Source organism: Lemur catta, chromosome 2 (genome assembly GCF_020740605.2).
Source record: "Lemur catta isolate mLemCat1 chromosome 2, mLemCat1.pri, whole genome shotgun sequence".
NCBI lineage: Eukaryota > Metazoa > Chordata > Mammalia > Primates > Lemuridae > Lemur > Lemur catta.
This window is the reverse complement of record NC_059129.1, coordinates 7,727,221-7,749,838: the sequence shown is the minus strand read 5'-3', so window position 1 is coordinate 7,749,838 and position 22,618 is coordinate 7,727,221. Positions and strand designations below refer to the sequence as shown.

The 22,618-nt window shown below is 49.8% G+C and overlaps 1 protein-coding gene across 4 annotated transcripts in view; it reads right to left on the bottom strand.

Annotated features, from left to right (window-relative positions):
- Nucleotides 1-22,618, bottom strand: part of CLEC16A (C-type lectin domain containing 16A) — a 200,255-nt gene that overhangs the window by 104,832 nt on the left and 72,805 nt on the right. For all 4 annotated transcript variants that reach the window (XM_045542590.1, XM_045542593.1, XM_045542592.1 and 1 more), the window contains exons 13-17: nucleotides 16,770-16,892; nucleotides 13,239-13,348; nucleotides 12,428-12,472; nucleotides 9,221-9,271; nucleotides 5,707-5,835 (exon numbers count right to left, since the gene is read on the bottom strand). In XM_045542590.1, coding sequence (XP_045398546.1) covers nucleotides 5,707-5,835; nucleotides 9,221-9,271; nucleotides 12,428-12,472; nucleotides 13,239-13,348; nucleotides 16,770-16,892 — 458 coding nt within the window. The remainder of the gene's footprint in view (nucleotides 1-5,706; nucleotides 5,836-9,220; nucleotides 9,272-12,427; nucleotides 12,473-13,238; nucleotides 13,349-16,769; nucleotides 16,893-22,618) is intronic.

Below are 22,618 nucleotides of genomic sequence, written 5' to 3'. Positions count from 1 at the left end.
TAAAAAGGAAAAAGAAATTATTATTCTTTCAGATTCTGCCATAGAAGAGCAGGAGGACTGACCCTGAAAGAACAGATTAGATTTTGAACTGTGTGACAGCTGACCAAGCTCAAATATAAAGAGACTTCTCCAGTCTCTTTGCTTCAGTGCATCTGGGGGCAAACTCTGGCAAACTCTAATGTCCCCCGAGAATCAGTCCAATGAATAGGGCAGGAGGAGGGCTCTGCAGTCAGACTGTGGCTCAGCTGGGGCGCAGATGAGCATGTGAATTCCTTGAGCCCAGGCTTGTGCTCTGGAAATGGGGTGCCCCACAAGGTACACACCATGCAGGTGCAATGAGATGGCACAGGTGATGCCCTGAGCCTTGGGCTGGCCGTGGGACAACCTCCTGCTTCCTTGCCACATTTGCAAGCTTGGTTTAGGCGATAGTCATTCAGGTTAGAAGTCCACCAAGACCATGGAAATGGCTGTGAAAGTCAGTCATTCTTAAAAGAGTGCGGAAGCAGATTATCATGGGCACAACCTACCGGGAAAGCGATTTGGCAATGAGCAGAGAGCCACACACACAAAAAAACGTTCATACCCTTTGAACCAGAAATTCCGCTTCTGGGAACTTATCCTAAAGAAATAATTCAAAAGAAAGAAAACACTGTATTCATGAAGCTGTTCATTATAGTTTAGTTGAAAATAATGTAATACTGCAAGCAACCAAAATGTCTACTAGCAGGAAAATGCCAGATAAACCTTTTTGCAGCCATAAGAAATCAGACTTATTAAAACTACATCACAACACGAAAAAATTCTTGTGCTACAATGAAAAGAGGAAAAAAAGGAGGAGGGATGAAAGCAAGACCATGGTACACTCTTTGCAACCATAAAAAGATGTGTTTGCAAACCAGATAGGGAGCAGACACAAAAGATGTTTCAGTGTTATTTGTTTAGGGTAATGAAATCATGGGAAATTCTTTTCCCTTTACTTCTGAAATTTTATGAGATGTTATTGTATTTTCTGTAATGTGTAATACACATTCAGAAAGTAAAGCAAAATATCCTATTTCCTCAAGGTCAACTGCAATAAACACAAAAACTGCTTGTGGTTTTACAAGGGAACAGGGAAACAGAGTGCAGGGACAAATAAAACCTCGTACAAATACACTTATTTCATAATGTCTTCCGAGATTATTATATAAAGATGGCTAGTGGCTTAAATTTGGATTTTGATATTTACTAAAAATCCTATCCCTAACTCTCTTTTCTCTAGCATTAAGCTTCAGTAGATTTAGATCGTTAAAGACCCTATTTCTGGCCGGGTGCGGTGGCTCATGCCTGTAATCCTAGCACTCTGGGAGGCAGAGGTGGGTGGATTGCTTGAGGCCAGGAGTTTGAGACCAGCCTGAGCAAGAGTGAGACCCCATCTCTACTAAAAATAAAAAATGAGCCGGGCATGATGGTGTGCGCCTACAGTCCCAGCTACGTGGGAGGCTGAGGCAGGAGGCTGGCTTGAGCCCAGGAGTTTGAGGTGGCAGTGAGCTATGATGATACCACTGCACTCTAGCCCGGGCAACAGAGTGAGACCCTGTCTCAAAAAAAAAAAAAAAAAAAAAGACCCTATTTCTTTCCCACTTAAGATGCTAGAATGCTCCATCACTACTCAGCCAACACTTTCTGAGCATTTATTATCACCACTGGGCTCGTCACTTCACAACTGCTCTCCCATCTACTCTGGGCAACAGCTGAGAGGTAGGACAAGGAAGCTGAGGCTCAAGGAGGTTAAGTAACTTGCTCAAGGTCACACAACTAGGTTGGGATTTAGCCTGCGGTTGGTCTGACTCATGAACCTGTGTTCTTTCATTACCGCTTTTCTCAACTGCACCTACACGTGGGGTGGGTCCAGGCCAAGTCCAAAGTTCTGCTTAAAGGTTCTCATTGGACCCCCCCAGTGACCTTCATTTCAACATGAACCTCCTCTCTCACCTGGCATGGCTCAGCGGCACCCTCGATATTTTGGTCTCATTTTATATTATTTGTTCACTATTCTGTCCATCACCTTGCACAGTGCCTGGCACCTAGAAAATGCTCAGCAAATACGTCAAATGGAAGAATAAATGGTGTACTTTACACAATGCAAGAGGGGAAGCGACTTTACGTACAGATGCCTCCCCACGGCCTGCAAAGCGCTGCCACCCTTCTCCCCTTCACTCGCTCTGCTCTATGACACACCACACTCTGTGGCACCTCGGGGACTTGGCACATGCTGTTCCCTATCTGAAAAGTGCCTCCTTTAACTCTTTAACTTTTCTGGCTCCTTCTCATCCTCTAGGTTTTAGCTCAGATGTCCTTTGCAGAGTGGCCCTTACTGATCACTCGTCTATAGAAGGACCCTCTCTCCCCCACCCTGCCACCAAGCCCTGGCCACAGCACGTCATTTCTTTCCTGTAGAGTCTTGACCGCAGCCTGATTTCAAACCTGCTACTTGCTAACTTGTTAATAAACTTTACCTCTCAACGGGGGGTGGGGGGGAGACGGAGGCCCAAGGAGAAGGGACATGCACCCTGGTCACTTCTGCACCCCCAGGCTCAGCACAGCATTAGGCACAGAGCAGGGATCCAGCAGCTCCTTGATGAATGTATGAACGAGTATGTTCTAAGTTAGGAATGATTTACCAGTAAGGACTGCTTGAACTTCTTTGACAAGTCCTTAAGGAAAATAAAGGGAGGGATTTCTCAAAAGTACCAGCCCCCTAAAAGTTAAATAAAAAAGTCTACTTGGTGGTGGGGGGAAGGGAAGGAAAGAAAGAAAACCTTTGAATCCAAAGGGATAAAATGGAATGTTCTTTGGATACAAGCAAAATACTTGAAACAAACCACATAAGCCTTCAATTGCTTGCTAAACCATATAACTTCCTTTAGCTCAAATTCAAAGCACACTGCTATGCACTGATTTCTGAACTGGGCTTGAGGAGTGAAACTTCCGGATGATTCTAGACAGTTGCCTTGCAACAGGAACCAGCCTGGGGTGAATGGCCAAAACTCCCCTTCAAAAATCAATTCTTGAAGTCACAAAAGGAAGCTTTTGTAAAGTAGATGACTTTGTCTTGAGGTGGCCTGCCTTATTTTCTACCATTCTGCACAGGGACCCTGGAATTGGAGAGTTACTTTTATAAACGGGTCAGACAGCCAAAGGCCTAGTAAGAAACCCCAGGGAAGTCCAGACGTTCCAGGGGCTGTTTGTGCTGCAGCGGCCATTCACGCTGCGCACACAGCCGGGCAAGGGAGGCGGGCAGCGCAGCCCTGGGAACCCACCTGCGTGAGCTGCGAGGGGCAGAGGGAGGAAGAGACCACTGCCATCAAGGACCTACTATCAGCCTTTTGTGGTCAGGCCCCCGCTGAGTCCTTAGATAACTCTGGAAAAGTAAGAGTATTCCACTTGACGGATGAAGAGATGGTGGCTCAGGGTGACAAGTGCCACATGCCTGATAGCCTCACCCCTGCACTTCTCTCATTTCTCACCTGTGGATCAGGACCATCTGCCCGAACCCAGCAGGCACTATGTCATGAAACAGTGTTAAGAGTTGATGGCCAAGGTCCTCACGGGGCTCCAAGGCCCCAGAGATCTGGCTCCTGCCAGCCCCTCCGGCCTCATCACAGCCCACTCTGGGTCCTAGCTGTGATTAGCTCCTTGGAGGTGCCAGAATGTGCCAGTCTCTCTGGGCCTGTTCCCCCGGCCCCCCGCAGCTGCCCCGCCCACTCCCGCAGTCTCTGCTTAAGGACCACCCCCTCTGCTGCTTATCCCACCTCCCTTCCCAGGTGGGATTAGGAAACCTAACCCAACGCTGCTTGAGTGATGGCCCTGGCCAAATGGCCTGCTGCTGCCTTTTCCTACCTTGCCCTCTAGACCCCGATTCCTTGAGGATTGGGGCTGTGTTTTTGATGTCCCCAAGTCCAGCCTGAGTAGGGCCAACAGATATGACAAAGGCAGCAGCGAGAAGCAGTGGTGTCAGGGCAGGGAAGCTGCGGCCTTCTGATTCCAAGACTGTTCTGTTTTAAGCATCAAAGGAGGCAAGAAAAGCTTCATCTTTCTCTGCCACACCCCTTTTAATAAAGGGATTTGTTCTGTAAAATTTGGATTCAGTCAAAAGGCCACACTCAAGGATCCAGAAGGCCACATGTGACCCCAAGGCTGCAGGTTCCCTGCCTCTGTATGCTTGACCTCTTTGTATCTCAATTTCTTTCTCTGTAAAATGGGGACAATGGTAGTGCCAACCTCCCAGAGTGGTTATAGAATTAAATGAGGAAATCCACTCAAAGAACTGATATGAATGACCCCCTTCATAACAAAGGCTACGTGTTCACAGATGTAGTAAGAAAAACCCTGATGAACTGTGGACCCAAAGAAGGCAGAGCTCAGCCCAGGGTAACAGCGTCAGTGTTCAGGCCTCCAGCCCTTATGGCTCAGGGGCCAGAGGGACCTCTGAGGCAGGGCGCTCTTGGCATGGGGACGCTACATCTTCTGCCTGGGGGACAGTTCTTAGGCCAACCAAAGGCTAAGGGTGAACATGTCAGTGTCAAACAGTTGCCGGCACGATACGTCTTTGTCAGAACCATTCCTCCAGTGGAAGCTGATGCCAAGGACACCCAGGGCAAACATTGCCACCCACAAACAAAATGGTGCGCTCGGCCAGCAGGGCTGCAGCGCTGGCCAGGAACAGTGGAGGGAAGGCGTCAGTGGCTGGGACAGGGTGGGTCCTGTGGTGAGGTCTGTGGGTTTGGTCAGACAGCTGGGAATGTGATTGACTTGAGACACATGGCTCCCACTTCCTCTGCACCCCCAGGCCTCTGAGGCAAACTCGAGGGCTGCTGGAGGAAGGTCGCAGACCTCTCTTGTCTGAGGTGCACGCAGCAGGTCACTCCTGCTTTGCAAAATCCAAAAGTGAAACACCTCTGCCACTCTGGTCACCTGCGGATTAACTCAGAAGACTCAGAAGGCCGATAACGCGAGTGTGCGATGAATTCTTCTAACTATCCACTAATGTTCCTGTCTCCAAGGAATGATTTTCTAGGAAAAGGTTATGATGCATTCTAAGAAAGAAACTGTGATCTTACGTGGGAGATAAAATACCATGAACAGCCCTGCCGAGACTGCTTCCTAGAGCGCCTGCTTCAGAAAAAAAGTGCTGATAGCGGAAGCATACGCTCCAGCTGCTTCTGAGAACTAATCTGCTCCCCACACACTCTCCCCAGCCCGGCGAGAATCACCTTTCACTCGCATGTGCCTGGCCCCAAGATCAGCCTTAACACCACACCATCTCTGGGGGTCCTGAGATCTCTGGGCTCAGATTTTGCCCCGGCCTCATCTGCACTGGATGTAGCACGCTCCCTCCGACCATGGTTCATAGAAGCCCAGCCTCCTGCTTCCACTCCCTGAGCTCAGGGCTCTGGGCTGTGCTCTGCAGCGGGTTAGAGCACCTGCCTGCAGCCGACACCCGGTGCCACATGTAATGGCATTCCAATCCTCACTGTTGAAAGGGCAACGTGCCTTGGAAAGTCACGCCTGGAAGCAGGTGTGCCGAGAGGTGCTCTCCACCTGCTAACTAAGCTGTGATCGAGGGGGCCTCTTGACTTTGACCCAGAGACCCTGTGCTCCCTGGCCTGGGAATAGCTCTGGTGAAGGGCTGCTCGGGAGGGGACAGGTCCAGCACTCACTCACCCGCCGGGTCTTCTCCACGTCGCCACATGGCAGCCGCTTCACAAAGTCAATGCCCGTTAGCGGCGTGCCTGTTGGAGGAAGTAGGATGGAGGCGTCCATCATGAGATATTCCACATTCATGGGCTTCATCTACAAGAGACATCACAGGAAACCTCAAAGCAGGTCCCTCACCTGGGGGGAGGAAGGGGCTGGGGCAGGTTACACAGGCCTCGGGCCTTCACTTGCGCTTAGTAAGTGAGCGATGTCAACCCTGGATGTAGACTGAGGCAGAGCCTGAAGGCAGCCAGGGAGGTGAGCGACATGCCGTGTTTTCTAAGCTACACACTTTTCCTCTAACTGAAGCAACAGCCTAGACGCTCTTGAGCAGCTGCTTCCTCACTATGGAAACCTTCGCTCTCGCGCCCTCGCCCTCCCCTCCAGCCCAGCAGGACAGGGGTTCCCACGAAGGAGACAGGGCCCTTGAGGGTGGCTTATTCCCATGGGCCTCCTTCCCCTGGTCCTTCCAGGGATGATGACAACAGCTGCAGTGCCGGCAGCTTCGGTCCAGTGAGAGCCGACCGCGGGGCAGGCTGTGACCTAAAGGCTTTAGAGGGATGTTCCCACTGTGCTGATGAGAGAACGGAGTCTCAGAGAAGCGGAAGTGTGGATCTGCGGCCACTCGGCTGACTGGAGCCCAGGCCTGCCTTGCTCCAGGGCCCTGGGATTCCCACCCCAGGACCAACGCTCCCCCCCTTCCTTCCCCTGTCCACTTCACACCTCACCTGGGACAACAGAACAAATTCATTTACAGAGCATCTACTAAGTGCCAGGCCCCTGCTGGGCTCACCTCCTGCTGGTGCCCGTATCACAGTGGGGCACGCTGAACTCAGAGGAGGAACAGGGGCAGAGCTGTTGGCTTCCTTCCACACCACCTCCATGAGGCCTTCTTGGATTACTAAGACACAGGGTAACAGCAGCACCCCACTTCCCCTCCCGGAACTCTGTTGCATCCCTACTGACCACTTAATGCCTGCATGCTATTGAACACTAATACTTCATTTACCTGGCATCATAAAGGAATGCCAAGTCACAAAGTTAAGTTTTCTACAGAATTAATTTTACTCTTTCAAGCATCAAAAGCTTTCTTTTTGTCTTCTCTTTTCAGAAGGTAGGCTTCCAACATGACATTCCCCACTGCCCTCCTGCTGCATACAGCTGACTAAACAGGGCAAGGATGAGGTGAGGCCAGCTGTCCACTTAGTGCTGCGGTTTGTCTGTGTCCCCCAAAGTTTGTGTGTTGGAAACTTAATCCCCAATGCAACAGTGTCAAGAGGTAGGGCCAACAAGAGGTGACGAGGTCCGGAGGGCTCTGCCTTCATGAACGGGAGAACGCCGCTAGAGCAGGACTCGGCTCGTCATTTCAAGAGCGGGTTTGTGCGAGCTCGGCTCCCTCTGATCTCTCTTGCCCTTTCACCTTCCGCCACGGGCTGATGTAGCAAGAGGGCCCTTGCCAGATGCTGGTACCTTCATATTAGACTTCTCAGTCTCCAGAAGTATTAATGTAAGAAAATGTTATTTTCTTTAAAGTTTACTCATCTGCAGTATTCTATTAGAGCAGCACAAAACGGACTAAGACACACAGTGGATGGGCTGGGGGCCAAGGAGCCACTCAGCGCATGCTGCCTGCCTTTTCTCTGGGAAAGAAGCACTTTCTTCCAGAAGCCTAAGGTCTCCCACCCCGAATCCCTTTACCCCAGCTGGGTAGCAGAGCATGTTCCACTGACATCAGTGGCCAGCAACCCCTTCCCGGCCTGCCTCCTGCCCACTCCCAGTTCCTCTCGCTTTCTCGGCAGCTGACCGGCTAACTGTCCCAGGGAGCCCTCTCGAGCCTGCCAAGGGCAGTGCCAGGTCATTATTCCTTTTTCGTTAGACCAGGGGCAGTGAGGGAAATGGGGGAAGAATGGCAAGTCACGGCCTGCCTTTAGTGCAGTGGCCTCTATGCGGTAGCACACGGGGGCCTGCCCCCACCTCGTTCTACTCAGGCCGGTTTCCTGAATGGAGGTTGAGCTGAGGACTGACTTTCAGATACAGGGCCAGGGGTGTGTCACATTTGTATTTCTCTAGAATGCCTGGCATTGTGCAGGATGCACAATAAACATCTGATTAAAACAGAAACAAAATCCAGGAAGCTCCCTGGGGTGGGAGGCAGAGCAAATGAATGTTTGTGGCACGTGGACTGTCCACGAGGCATCTCGCTGGGTATTTCACATCCAGCTCAGGCAGCTCTGTGGTACAGGCCCCATCTCACAGGTGAAAGAAAAAAATCAAGGCTCAGAACTTGAGCAACCCTCCCAAGGCTGCATAGTTGGCACAAAAGCACACACTGTGCAGGGGTTTAAGAACCCAAGTTTTGCCACATCATCCAGTGACACAAGAGCCTTACATTTCCAAATAGGAAACCAAATTGTGGACAATTACATCACACAAGGGGACATCACGGGGATAAGATGGTAAATGACCACTGAATCCACTCCTCTTTAATTAACGGTCAAAGAGTAGAAGACTGTGCCCCCTCTAAGGGGCAGGGGGGATGGATCTCAGCAGGAGCGAGGGGCAGGGCGGGCAGCCCACGTATCGCACACAGGCCTGGGCACGGGGCACTGCTGGGGCATTTCTGGAGAGCAGTTATGCCAATTTACCCTTTTCCCTTGAAAAGCCTCCACAGGGGCCTGAGACACACAGTGATCGAGGGCGTGGCAAGGGCCCAGCTGCCCAGATACCCCGGAAAGGGTTAGGGAGCGGGGGGCCGCTTAGCACACACCACCTGCCTTCTTTTTGTCACTTTAAACACTTAGGTGTATCGTAAACACCCAGAATCGCTTCACGCTTTGGTGGGTAATAGCCACGGAAAGAGTCATCTGTCACCTATGTGTGGAACACCTAGTCACAGGCAGGCGCTGGGGATGTAGAGACAGACGAGCAAAGCAGAGAGCTGTTACTTCCCACGCCTCTGCCTGCGGGAGGGAAGGCAGAGCCCCTGCGCTGGGGCTGCGGATTTGAGGAAGAGTTCCATGCTGGAACATTCTGGTGAAGCGGCAAAGGAGGTGGCAGGAGCATGACATCTGGAGAAGCACAGGGGACCGCTCTGCTTTGGAAGCCTGGCTCTGCCACTCGCTGGCCAGGCAGATTTGGAGACATCATACGATCTCTCTGACTCTCAGTTTCCTCATTGGCAAAATGGGGACAATGACAGGAGCTGCTCCCATTGGCTGATGTGAGGATGAAGAGATTTCATGTATGCAATGTGCTGGAATAAGTCCCTAATAAAAAAGACCCCCCCCCAATACTATTTGTGTCAAAGTGACTCTGACTCATGTTACTGATGTGGCTCAGTTTAGGGGGAGTGACTATAACCTTAAAATCAAAAGGCACATTTTAAATTTACTTCCCCATCAATCTCTGCCATCTGGTCAGAAAGGCCCAAGCCGGGGCCATAGGCGCATGCCAGCTCAAGTGTGTCCTGACCCTCACTTACTGTCATGCTCCTGTACTCATCTTCAAACATGTCCAGAAAGATTTCTTCTCCCTAAAAAGAAAGGGAGGGAAGAGAAGACTATTCATATTTTTTCCATAAACAACAGAGTATTATAAACTGTAGTTCTTGGCTTTTGAGGCCATCTGTTTCTCATTAGTGAGTTCTCGTAAATCACCAGGAAGTAAAATACACACGTGAACACGAACACACACACTCAAATGACAGACCAAATATCAAATTGCACTACTCAACACTTTCCTCCTCCTTTTTCAAGCTTATGGAGTTAGAGTTTCTCTGTCAAAGCAGTTAATTAAAAACAATACAAATAACACTATACATATGTAAAATATAGGAAAGGTTAATATTTCAAGTGTTTAGCATCATCTATTCATGGAGGATGGTTGGAGAAATGGAAAATCCTGGTTAAGTCGCCATGTTAAAAAACATGAGGCTCCACACCTCTGAAAGGAAGAGTATAATTAAATAAACTTAACGCTAAAATTCTATGGCTTGTTCCATTTGGGTTTTTTTTTTTGGTGCATGTCACAGATATATTATTCATGCCATGAAGCAAACCGTACTTATACAAGCGTACAGTGACCTTCTACGCTCCCATGTAACAGAGCTGGCTTACGTTTACAGGCAGACTGATGTTTCCTCTCTTGCGTATCCAAGTAAGGCTACTTAGTGGTGAGCGCGAGCAGGCACAGTAGGTTCAAAGTTTTACTTCTGTTATTGGCACTCCCAATTTTATAAACGATTGTGACCATCAACCCTGTTCCTATCCAAATCTCTTGGTAACCATGGTACAGCGGGGCTTCAGGGGGATCCACACATTTCTACCGATGCTTGGAAGCATCTCAGCGCAGGATCAACGGCTCAGGCCGTACCAGAGCCCCACAAGCCAAAAAATCAGAAACCATCTGTGTCTTGATGAGAGTCCCTGGGGTTCTGCAGCTCTCAGGGCCGTGGCTGTGCAGGAAGCCCCCTTTGCAACGGGGCGAGAACGTGGCTCTGAGACATATCAACCAGGAACCAAATCCCAGCTTTCCCTCTCGAAGTCCCTTTGTTCTGCTGCAAGAATGGGACGGCAGCCCCTGTCTGTGTGGGGCATTGTGGAGGTGACATGAGTCTCAAGGCACATAAAATGCAGAGCACAGAGCCTGTCCCTGAGTCGGGCTGGGTAAATGTTCACACTCATCGTTAGCACACTCATCGTTAGCACAACAGTGTCTGTTGCAGCTGTCCTGTCTCTCTCGCGGGTCCTGCACCACACCCCCCCCCCCCCCACACACACACACACACAAAGTGGGAAAGGGAATAGATCCTTTTTATGTTTTTCCAGTTGTCAGAACTACAGATAAACTTGAATGTACTTGTGTGGCGTTAGTATGACCAAAAGGAATGGCAATCCCTGAAAACATCCAAAAGCTTCTGAAACATTATATTTAATACTTAGGGTGTAAATGTTATAGGATAACAGCAGGAGAGAAAAATCAGGGGAGAAGGGAGCTGAAATTCAAATATAACTTTCCTTTTGTTAATAAAAAAGAATAACCCTCTGAGAAAATGCCTACTTACATATCTTTCTGTTTTTACAACCCAAAAGCTTTCTAGGGCCCCTAAAAGCTTTTTAGAGCGGTTATACTGGAACGGGATTCAAAGCTGACTAACGGAACTGTTTCTGCCTTTTTCGGGGCTTTGCTAGAGGGCCATATCCTCACTTAGAGGCCACCCGTGCTCTGCAATGTCTAAGGGGAAACTGGGATTTCCTCTTCAGTGTGTTGGGGCCACAGTGGTGCTGCCCTTGTCGGGGCATGTCCACTGCTGCAGCCGGATGGGTCATCTGAGCCTGGAGAGGTGGATTTGTAGACTATATGACTTTGTTTTACCTCACCACACACTGACAGTGATGGATAGCAGCTTAAAAAGATTCCTGCAAAGAAACAGCACTTTAAAGATAACGAAAGCACAAGTGAACAACAAGAAAACGGCAGTGCTGACACCTTTCCCCCTCCTAGGCAGATCCTCAGCCACATCAAGAGGTGACACCATCACTAACAGGATCTGGAGATCTCTGATACGGAAGCCAAAAAATTAGAAAATTACAAAGACTATTTGACATATGGATTAATCCACCACAGTTAACAAGTGATGGGCTTTGCCTGAGGATATATTATGCTGGTATGGTCAGAATGCTTGTATCCCCCCAAATTCATATGCTGAAACCCCACCCTCTAAGGCGGTGGCATTAGGAGAAGGTGCCTTTCAGAGGTGATTAGGTCACGAGGGTGGAGCTCTCATGAATGGGATTAGTGGCCTTACAAAGAGGCCCCTGAGGGACAGCTTGCCTCTCCCACCATGTGAGGACACAGCGAGGAGGCACCATATCCACAGGAAAGCAGGCCCTCACTGGACTCCAAATCTGCCTTGATCTTGAACTTCCCAGGCTCCAGAACTGTGAGCAACAAATCTCTACTGTTCACAAACTACCCAGTTTAAGGTATTTTGTTACAGCAGCCCAAATGGACTAAAACATATGCCTTAAGAGGTAAACAAAGCCATCACAATTAGATATTCCTAAAACTAATCATCTGGAACCCAAAGACAAAGCTCTACAAATGTTTCAGATATTCAAAGTCATGGCAGTACATTACAAAATCTCATTAAACTTAATAGAAGTTTTGAAGCCTGTATGAGGTTTCTTAGTGTGTGTGTGTGTGTGTGTGTGTGTGTATAGATAAATAATATGCATGTATGTCATAAATTCATAGGTAATTCACAAGTAATTTTATATGTGTAAGGATATATAACTCATGAATATAAGTTCATCATGTATAATTTAGTCATATGCATATAATTCATATATGTATATAATTCATAATTTACATATAAATTCCTAAATAAACACATTCATAAATAACTGCTAAACAAATTGTCACATACTAGGACTGAGACACCAAAAATTTTACTGGTAAGAGAGCATGGGCAGAAAAGTTCAGCAATCACCGCTTTGGAGACCATGAAATGAAGCATTTTTGAAAATTCTGAATTTGAAATCGAGCATTTTGAAATTGAGCATAATTGGCACAAAAAATAACGGAAGACACGTAACCTTTATGTGTATGGGACCAGACACCACAACCCTGTTTCTACAAGACACACGACACTGCTGTCCTCCCGACCAATTAATTACCAATTAATTACCTTATAAAAATGTCGAACCAAGTGAACACTTTCTTCTCTCGCGCCCTGTTAGAAGAGAAGGAAGGTGAGAAGGAGGCAGGTGGAGTGAGTTGGGCAAACTAAGGATTCCAAAGTCTGCATGTATATAACACAGATGCTGGGCTGATCTCCTTCCTGTGTGAAATGGGCCTTAATGAGAGAGGGAGGGAAACAGCTCAAAACGAAGATGGGAAAAGGACAGGCACTGCAGTGTAACGACATGGAAAACTGTTAACACACAGTTAAGTGTGGGGAAATGGGATATAAACTATGGCCATTATGACTCCATTTTTACAAAACAAAAAACTCATCTGCAAGCGTGTATGTGTATATATGTGAGTGTGAATGTGTCAGGTACAGTTGTTACTTTTTCCCTCTTTGCACTTTCTAAATTTTCTAAAATAAACACGGAAAATAAAGGGGATGCCATAAAAGCTATTGAAAACTTGATGAGCATATACTTTAGCACAAAAAACTATAAATAATTGTGTGTGTCTATGTTTGTATATGTATAAAACTTTTGTAATACAAAAGGAAAAATTAAAAAATCCTGGGGACAAATACAGAAGCAAATAATTGTAACAGAAACTACTAAAATTCAACAATTCAGTGAGCTTTTCAGCAGGTCTTGGCTGAAGAAAAGTTCGTTGGAACAGGGTCACAGGGGACCAGCCCCGCTGCTTCCAGTGGTGACTAGGGACACTATGGATGGCCCCCATCTGGAAGCCAGCAGCCCCCTCCCCACCTCCTCCCGCTCTCCTCAGCCACAGGGAGGAGGAGGGAGGGGCCTCACCTCCAGGCAGGCCAGGTGCACGTCCTTTATGACGCAGCCGGCGCCGGTCAGGACCTGCTGCTTCAGGAGCAGGCAGCTCAGCTCCAGGGTCGCCAGCCGGATCTTCCCGTCTGCAGAGCACAGCAGCGTGAGCCCCGCACACCCACGGCAAAGTGCCCTTAGGCACAAGGCTCCTGCCTTACCTACTTTGAGGTTAGCAGGTCAGCTGCTCAGCCGACTGCTCAGGGCCCCCAACATCCAGTGGGGACACAGAGGGAGACCCCACATGCCAACCCCGTTCCCAATCAGGTACAATTCAACATTCCCCATCAAAACTGCCTAGACCAAATACTTCCCGAAGAGTCCCTTTATGGGCTGGGGATGACTAAATATTATTGAAGGCTTAGGAAGTGGCCCTCTGTGGCTGTTTTTCTTGTCCAGCGTCCTTTCCCTTTCTCAGGGATGAGCATTCACACTTTCCTTTGGAGAAACACCAGCCCCACGCAGGGTCATGTGATTTGGGTGCAGCTGGTCCCCCTACCCCCTTCTAGGAGTGGGCACATCACCCAGGCTGGTCAGGGTGTTCCATTCCCCTGGTCACAGTGATTGGGTAAGGGACAGGCAAGGGAGCCAGTCATAGCCACTAAGGCTCAATCCCACAGTCTGTTGGAACTGCTGGGTAGAGAAGCCCTCCTTGTGCTCAGCTGTGGAGAGGACAGGAACAGTGGTGGGGCCCTGAGTGGCACAGGCATCATAACCCTCATCTGCCACCTCTCCACCCTGGCCAGCATTTTCAACCTTTGTAAAGCATTCTGCAAATAGAGCATCGAGATCTCCCTTCCGACTGGACTGCATAGACCTAAGCGTCTCCCTTAGAGCAAGTCTAGAGCCCCAGGGTTAAAGGGATGGCTGGAGGTGCTGGAAGTGATTTTCTCAACCCAGAAGGCAGCAGAGTCCAAAGGTAGTGAGTTGAGCTTGAAAACACTATTTGAGCCCCTGGATCCAGCTGTGCCTGAAGCCAGGCCCAAACAGACTTTACAAGCCAACATAGTTTTGTTTGTTTGTTTCTGTTGGTATTGTTTAAGCCAGTGTGAGTTGGGTTTCTGTAACTGCAACCACGTTCTGACTAACACAGCTTGCTATGCTGTCCTATTGTGAGCCAGGTGCAGTGTCAGTCACTATATATTACATGTGCCCCCTCAAGGAATTTCTATAAAAATCTACTGCAATGGATACTCTACAGATTGAAGTTTAGCAAAGTGAAGTGACTTGTCCGGGCTCTCACGGCCGAGCAGTAGTGAACTCTGGGAGTTCTGAATGCCAATACCCACATCTGGCATCTCTCCTGGAAGCATCAGTAACTGACTGACTGAAGGACAACTGCTCTTATGCCAACTCCTTTGTGGGTCTTTAAGCTTATTTCTGGGAACAGACCCAATGTGGAAGGAGGGCCCAGGAGAGGCGGAAGTCTCTAGGCCACGTCTCCAAGGCCCTGGGAACATCATGGACCAGGATGGGCCACTGGGAAAAAACTCCAGGCACACACACTCTTGCACACACACTTCGCCCACCCCTTTGTTGCTGCCCTGTAAGTCAGGTGGAAACAGATGAGAAAAGGGAATCTGTGTGCTTAAAAAATGAAAAAGGCGTATCACACAACATAGCTCCTCCGCAGCATGACACAGACCCCGGGGACCTGCACAGAGAAGGGCGGGGTGGCCTCAGCGCCCCTGGTTCTCCTGCCCTGGCACTAACACGACGTCTCCTCAGCTGCTTCCGCCCAGTCAGTTTCTCTCCCCGGCACAGTCTCACCCTGCCTGCCCCTCACCTACCCCCACTGTCGCCTGGTCACAAAGCTGCCTCCCACCCACTGTCCCCTCAAACACTCCTGCTACCTCAAGGGAACTGGAATGTGACTTTCCACCCAAAAGCCTTCTACCTTGGCATGCTCCTGCCCAGGAGCTGAGCCCTGTCCCACCAGCCCAGCCAGCCCCTTCCTCCTCAAAGCACCTTGCAGGCCGTGACTCTGAGTCGCCTCCACCTCTTCCCTTCAGAGGTCCAGGCTGTCCTGTGCAGCAGCCCCAAGGGGCCCACTGTCCTTCCTGAGCCTGGAGGTTCCTCTCCCAACACCCAGGCCACACTCTACCTGCCTCGCCTGCCCAGCCCCATCCGGCTCACACAGTTCCTGGCAACGGCCCCCGGCACCATCGCACATGCTCTGCCCCCCGGGAGGGACCTCTCGGCAGACACTGGCTCTGTGGAGCACTGTCCCCCCGTCCTGAGCCACACACGTCTCTCTCGCCACCCAAGAGCCCACATCCTCCCACCCCTCTTCTCCCACGTGGGTCCTGGCTCAGGCTTCTGTGCCGGCTCTTCCTCTTCCTCACCTCTGGATGCGGGCAGCATCCGGCTCGGTCAACAGCCCTCCCTCCTCTCCTGGGGCCCCACGAGCCACCCACGTGTCTGTGGGTCCCGCAGTGCTGGCTCCAGCCCTGACCTCCGCTCTGAGCTCTAGAGCCTTCTCCACAGGGAGCCCACAGGCTTCTGGGACTTCACAGACTACCAGCAGCCTTCTCTGTCCCACACCACCTGTGCCCTCGTCACTCGCACGCCACGGCCAGTACTCAGTGCACATCTGTCGAGTGAATAAACACTCTGAGGCCTGCTGACACGTCTGAGGCCACCGACTGGGCTCTCCAAGACCCTCCACGCACCAGCACAGCCACACTCTGTTTCCAGCCACCACCTGGACCCCACCCTCCATGGCTTCCAAAGCTCCTATCTGCAATCACAGTCCCCCCACCCTGGCCCTGGCCCAGCCTGCTGGACGGCTCCAGATCTGCAGCCTGCGGCTCCCTCCCCAGCAGGCCCGCAGCTCCGGCGGGCCCCCACCCTGCACCACTCACCCTGGTGGCCTCTCTCCTTGCCTTTGCAATCAGGGGTTCTCAACCTCAGCACTGTTGATATTTGGAGACAGATAATTCCATGTGGTGGGGCTGTCCTGTGCCTTGCAGGACATTCAGCAGCACCCTTGGCCTTGACACACTAGGTGTCAGTAACGTCCCCTCCCCTCAGTCATAATGACCCAAATGTCTCCAGACATTGTCAGTGGCCCCTGGTGGGGGGGGCAGGCAAAATCACCCCCCGTTGAGAAGCACTGTGCGAGGTCACTGCACCTGCTATTTCTAGCCCTTCCCCTGGGTGCAGATTGGTGTTGGCCAAAACCTCAGACCTAGGCTGACCAGTGCAGACACCGGGCACATCACATATTATCAAGAACATCTGATCCAAACCTTCCAGTCTTCCTCCCTTGCTCAGACTCTCAGCCTAGTTCATTCTCCCCACATAGCCTGGGGCCACCCAGAGAGGGGAGAGAGCAGGAGACCCAGAGCTGAAGACCCAGCGGCAGCAGGCAGGAGGGTGTTGGTGGCCCAGGCCCCGGGGGTCAGGGGGGCGGAGAGAGTGGCTGAGATTTGCCTGGATTCTCAGAAGGGCCAGATCCAGCACCCAGGGCCCTGTGACCCCAACTGGGTGAGCAGACGCCCCGAGCACCTGGTTGGGCAGCGTTGTTCATGATCCTGATGAGCCTTTCGGCCAGGAGATGGTTGTAGGTGGTTTTCTCAGCCGCGTTTGGCACTGGGAGCTGGATTCGTTCTAATTTCTCAGGATCCATGCCTGGAACAGAGAAAGAGGCCACCCCTATACTGGAAGCATTCCACACCTGGGGAACACAGATCTAGAGAAACAGAGACCAGACATAAAGGAAACCACAGTCGTCCCCAAGAATCGCACCTTCAAGCTCTTAGCCACAAACTCGATGAGCTGGACCCAACATTCAACACTCGGGCAGCAGGCTCTGAGCTGGGCAAGGCAGATGCCACTCTGCCCCTGATGGGGTGGCATTAGCAGAAACAGACTAAGCTAAATCTTGATTACAGAAAGGTGCACGTACAACGAAACCAATACAGCAGATCTGACAACAGGCAAAGGAATTATTTTTCCTTGGTGAAAACTCAGCAGTTCCCCATGTGAAAAGAAACGGCATTTAAAAGACAAAAGATGAGATGGGGGTGGGGAAGGTTCATGAGAAGAGGGAATGTGCAAAGTCTGTAACAAGCCACATTATCATTTTTCCTAAAGAAACACCTAGGAGCCCGGGTGACAGGAGACCTGTCAGGGCTGCTAGAACCATCCAGGCCCCGAACAAGAGGTCTTCAAACTGCTTTCCAGCTCATCTAGCATGACTCTTGAAAATACACTTGTAGGAACAAACATTTGCTTGATCCAAGCATAGAGAACCAAATGGATTGTTTATGCTTGAAGCACGTCCTTTCCTGTTATTCTACAAAAGGGGGGAAGGTGGCATTTCTCGGAACTCTTGAAATACGGTCCCTTGAGTATCGGATGACGCGTCATTTAGAACCTTGACAAAATAGTGGAAGATAGCATTGAAGAGCTGATCGTCTGGATTCTAAGTAACTCCTACACACACGTTGACGTAATAAACCATAACAATATATCTTGCCTTGTTGAATTCCTTCCAGCTCCCAGCGAGAGGCTAAGTCATACCAGAGACATGACAGGCGAGGGACAGCCCTCCTCTCTCTCATGCTCCACAAACGTGGCTTCATCAAAAAATTTGTTTGCAGTGAAAATTTAATTTGTGGATTCTGTACCCCATCTTGATGCTAAATATCCAACTCTGAAGCCTTCTGGCTTATAAAATGGCAAGAAGAATGTCAACTGAATCTTTCCGGCATGTGTTTTTTTTTTTTCTAGAGCTGTCAGCACTGTCCTAACATCTCGCTAGCCTCTAATTTCTGGCCCTTTGTGAACTGCCAGTCTGTGGTTCTGGTGGAAAAAAGGCTCCTCTGCCTCCCAGGGTATCACTCAACTGTGGGACCCGACCATCCCCTGCTCCACGTCACAGAGGGCAGCGGTGGGCCCAGCTGCTGGCTGCTCCTAACGTGGTGGTGGCCACAGAACCACAGAAAGGGGCAAACCGGTCTTGAGTTTCCATAGAGAGGTCCATTTTGTCTCTTTCCTATTATTGCTCTTCCCCTCCTCCCATTAGAATTTCTGGAAAATGAGAAAATCTGTGGCAAAATCTTTTATTGACAGGAAGAAAAATGTTCTGAGATTCTCCTGACTGGGCCCCACTGGCAGCTCCACGCTCCGATGGGAGGGCCCCGGAGGACCGACTGCAACACTTCAGCGAGGAAATTAAGGCCCAGAGATGTTAAGCTGCTTCCCCAAGGTCACAGAGCAAGTCAGAGGCACAATGTGAACCATCTTCGGGTGATTTCAAAGGTAGACTGGGTCCAGATGGGGAGGCGGCGGCACCACCCACACGGAGAGCCCAGCGTGCCTGCCCTCCCGTGCTGACAACAGCTACCACCTCCAAGGTGGCCTCCATGTCCCTGGGTCACTCTCTCCAACGGAGAGAGTCAGTGTGGTAGGAATTTTGTTTTGATACTTGACCTATTTGAACCCCGGTCTCCTCACCTGTGAAATGGGACTAATTACGGTAACTACCCACACCAGATTGTTGTCAGGATTGAAGGAGGAAAAGCACTCTGTCACAGAGTGCTGTTACTGCCTGTTATTATGCACAGATGGGAATTTTTAGTTTAAGCAAGGATTAATATGTTTGCATGTCATTCATGTTACAAAAGGAAAGGAAGAATGAAAACCAAAGCTAAACTCGAGCTACAGAAGGTGGCCCAAAAAAGACATGTTGAGCTGTTTGGGGCCCCTCGCAGGGGATGAGCTACTCAGGTTGGGTTCTGAGGGATGAATAGGAGTTTGCCTTGAGTTGGACAGGGAGGACCAGGACTTGACAGGCCAAGGGAGGACTGTGGGGAGTGGAGCAGAGCTGGGAGGGGCCATGAGGTGGAGGATGGGAGGGACAGGCAAGGCTCAGTGCCAGGACCCCTGGAGGGTGAGTTGGTGGAGGAACCCAAGAGAGGCAGCCAGTGGCAGGTGATGTGATCTGGTTGTGCTACGGCTGACTGGGGGGTGGTCTCCATGCTTCTGGTGCCTTTCCCAGTAGACCCACTACTGCAATACATTCCATGTGAGGTGGACTTGACCGACCGTGGAAGACAGAAAACAGAGGCAATTCCATACAACATGTGGCAAAACTGTACAAAACAAATAAACAAACAAACAAACAAATCCCTTTTCGAACATCTCCCTTCTTTCCCCAAAGTTCCTTCTGAGCCAGGTGGCTCATTTCCTCTCCCGTGTCTCTCTTTCTCCCACCATGGATGGCTTCTAGAATCCCCTGTTGCACTGAATCCGTCACGCTGGCCTGCGGTTTTCAAGGCCTGTGCAGCAAGTCAAAGGCCTCAGTCCTCTGGCTCCAGAAGCCTTAGGAAGCAGTTGGTGGTCACTGGTGATCCAGTGTTTCTTAAGCAGGGCTCACCATTTGCCAAAATACTCAGTCGAAACAAACAAACAACAAAAACCCCAGGTCTCTGGGTAAAGCCAGCGTGCCTTTGGGAGGAAGGAAGGGAGGATTCTGCCAAGAAGACAAGATTTCCTTCATAGGGAAAAAATGGTGACCACGAGCCAGGCATGTTACATGCAATGCCTCATCTAATCCTTATGACATTCTATGAAGGAGGTAAAATTATTTCCATTTTATAGACGAGGAAACTGAGGCTCAAAGACGACAAGGAGCTTGCCTGAGGTCACACAGATAGTGGAAAAGCCCCTAGCTTAACGAGGTCCTGTGACTCCCAGGCAACCTTCCACCCTCTCTGCTGTGTCCCATGACACTTGCTTGTTAATTCTTCTCTGTCCCTCCGCCAGCCCAAGCTACATGTGACACAGTGTCTAGCAGTGTTCTTGGCACCAAGACAACAGTCCATAAATGTTTGCTGAATTAATTTAATAAGTTTTAAAGGGGTTAACTAATTTCGATCAAATTTAACCCACTACAAAAAACCGGGGCAGAGGATCAGACATATCTAAAACTTAGGGGAAAATGTACATAAAATAGAAGCTACAACATGACAACTGAGCAGAACAGCCCAATTGTCACCCGGGCGCAAAAGAGACTAGAAAGAAATAAACAAAATTATTGGCAATTGGTTACTGTGAGGTAATCAATTATAACTAATCATAGGCAAGTGAGAAAAAATCTTATTCTCATTTTTGTCATTTTTGTTTTCTATAACAAACATTACATCATCATCACTATTCTTAGGACGGCATTTAATTTGTGGAAAAGCATTTGATTTCGGTTTAAACCACCTTCCTGAAACGAAATGATGGCTGACAATTCTGAATGAATAAAGTCAATGTCACGGCATAACAGGGACATACATGTGCAAGGTAAGACAGCACACGTGTGCGAGGACACACACACACAGTTTTAGTCACAGAAAGGCAAGTTTTGCTGCAAACCCAATAGCATTTCTTTGCTAGTCATTTCCCTCTGGAAATAAACTGAAATAAACACTGTGGACAACATATTATCTTATCTGCTTCAACCCCTAAGTGCCTAGTGACAGAAAAATTCCAAAGAAACCCCGATGCACTTCACCGGGCCACTAGCTCGCCGACTTCCAGCAGACCACGTGGCTCTGGCCCCCTCCCTCAGCCCCGCCTTGGGGCCAGGCTTGCGCCAACCACATGAGTCAGGGTGGGTGTCCCCTTCTCTGCAGGGGTGGGCCTGGAACTCCCAACTCATTCTGTCAAAGAATCCAAAACAGAAGGGAAGGGCGTGGCTCCGTAATGTGAGTTGTGCTTTCTGGATTCTTCCCCCTCAGGGACAGACCCCATTCCGGGCAGGGGTGGAAAAGACCCGGACCAGAGCTGCCCTAAAACGAGTCAGACAGACAAACCTGGATGAAGAGACCATGAGAATACCAGGTAAATAATGTTCCAACTTTTAACATTTCTCTTGACCACGCAAGGTCTCCTTGGCTGCAGTCCCGCCAAGCACTGCCAGCTTTGGAAAACTATAAGCCAACGATTTCGAAAGCTAACCAGATGTTGGGTGGATTTCCAGTGTACTTCCAGTTGTGATTATGTGTCAGCCAAGATCCAAAGCGACGTTTTGCCAGCTCTCTGCATGGCGAATGCCTCCCTTTATCCTATTACCTTTCAACCTTTCCCACATTGCTCATGTGGCTACTTCTCAGTGAAACAAAACACAACAAAAAACACAAAAAGCCCAGGACTCCTCCTGGGTAAACAATGAAAGGAGGGGCGGGAGCAGAGGGTGGTGGGTGGATGGGGAACCTTTAACACAAAAGCTGCAAAACTGGCTCCCTACCCCTGCCTGCCCTTGGACTTGACAGAAGAGCGAAGGCTGCATTTTCTGTTAAGAAACTAACCAGAATTCATTATGTGGCCCAACTGAATCACGACAAGCGCCTTCCGCCAGCCGGTCAACCCTTTCCACTGTGGGATATTCATTTCGGCGCAGCATCTAATCTATTATGATTTACTGGAAGGCCTGAGCTCACATTTGGTTTTTATTAACATTGCTTTTATGTTAAAATTGTCTATGAGGAAAAATTTATCAGAAAGAGACCATCTCATTCCGGGGCCTGCTTGGGGGTAAGGATCTGGAAAAGAGACTGAAGGTCAAAGCAAGCGAACTGTCCGCTATGTAACCAAAAACTGACTTAGCCAGCCAACGGCCACCAAAACCACCAGAGGCAGAGCCTGTGCCCACAGGCCGGGACTGCCGCATTCGCCAGCTGTCAGCGCCCCGAGAGGCAGCTCCCCCGGGCACCTGGGCCAAAGGGCACCAAACTTGAACTTTCTAGTTTCTTCTCCAAAACCGCTCCGTGGCCCATGCTCGCTGATTCTGGAAATGGCACCATATGTCACGTAGAGACAGGACTCAGGAACTTGGGCCTCACTCACAACCCCCCTTGGTGCCCCTCCCATTCACATCTGGCAGCAGTCCTGTCCCCAGCCCCGCACCTCTCCTTGTCTCCCCATCTTAGTAAATGGCCCCCCACGGTTGACCAAGCCAAAGTGCAGGAGCCATCCTTGACACAGCCCTCTCACGTCACTGCACCTCCCCACATCCAATCCATCAGCACGTCCTGGCTCTAGCTCCACTGGCTCTAGTTCCACAGTTGTCATAAACCCTTCCGGTTTCCCCCATCTCAACAGCCAACACCCTAATCCAATCCACATTATCTCTCGCCTGGACTACTGCAGCAGCTTCCTAAGAAGGCTCCCAGCTTTCCCCCCTCGAGACTCACCCCCCCCACCCCCATTAATCCACTTTCCATCTAGTAGCCAGAAATTTCTTTTAAAAAACTCCCATCCGATCACATCACTATCCTACTTAAAAATCCTTTAGGGATTTCCTGCTGCAATTGGAACAGTATTTAAATTCATTTCACGGCCTTCGAGGCCCTTCATGATCC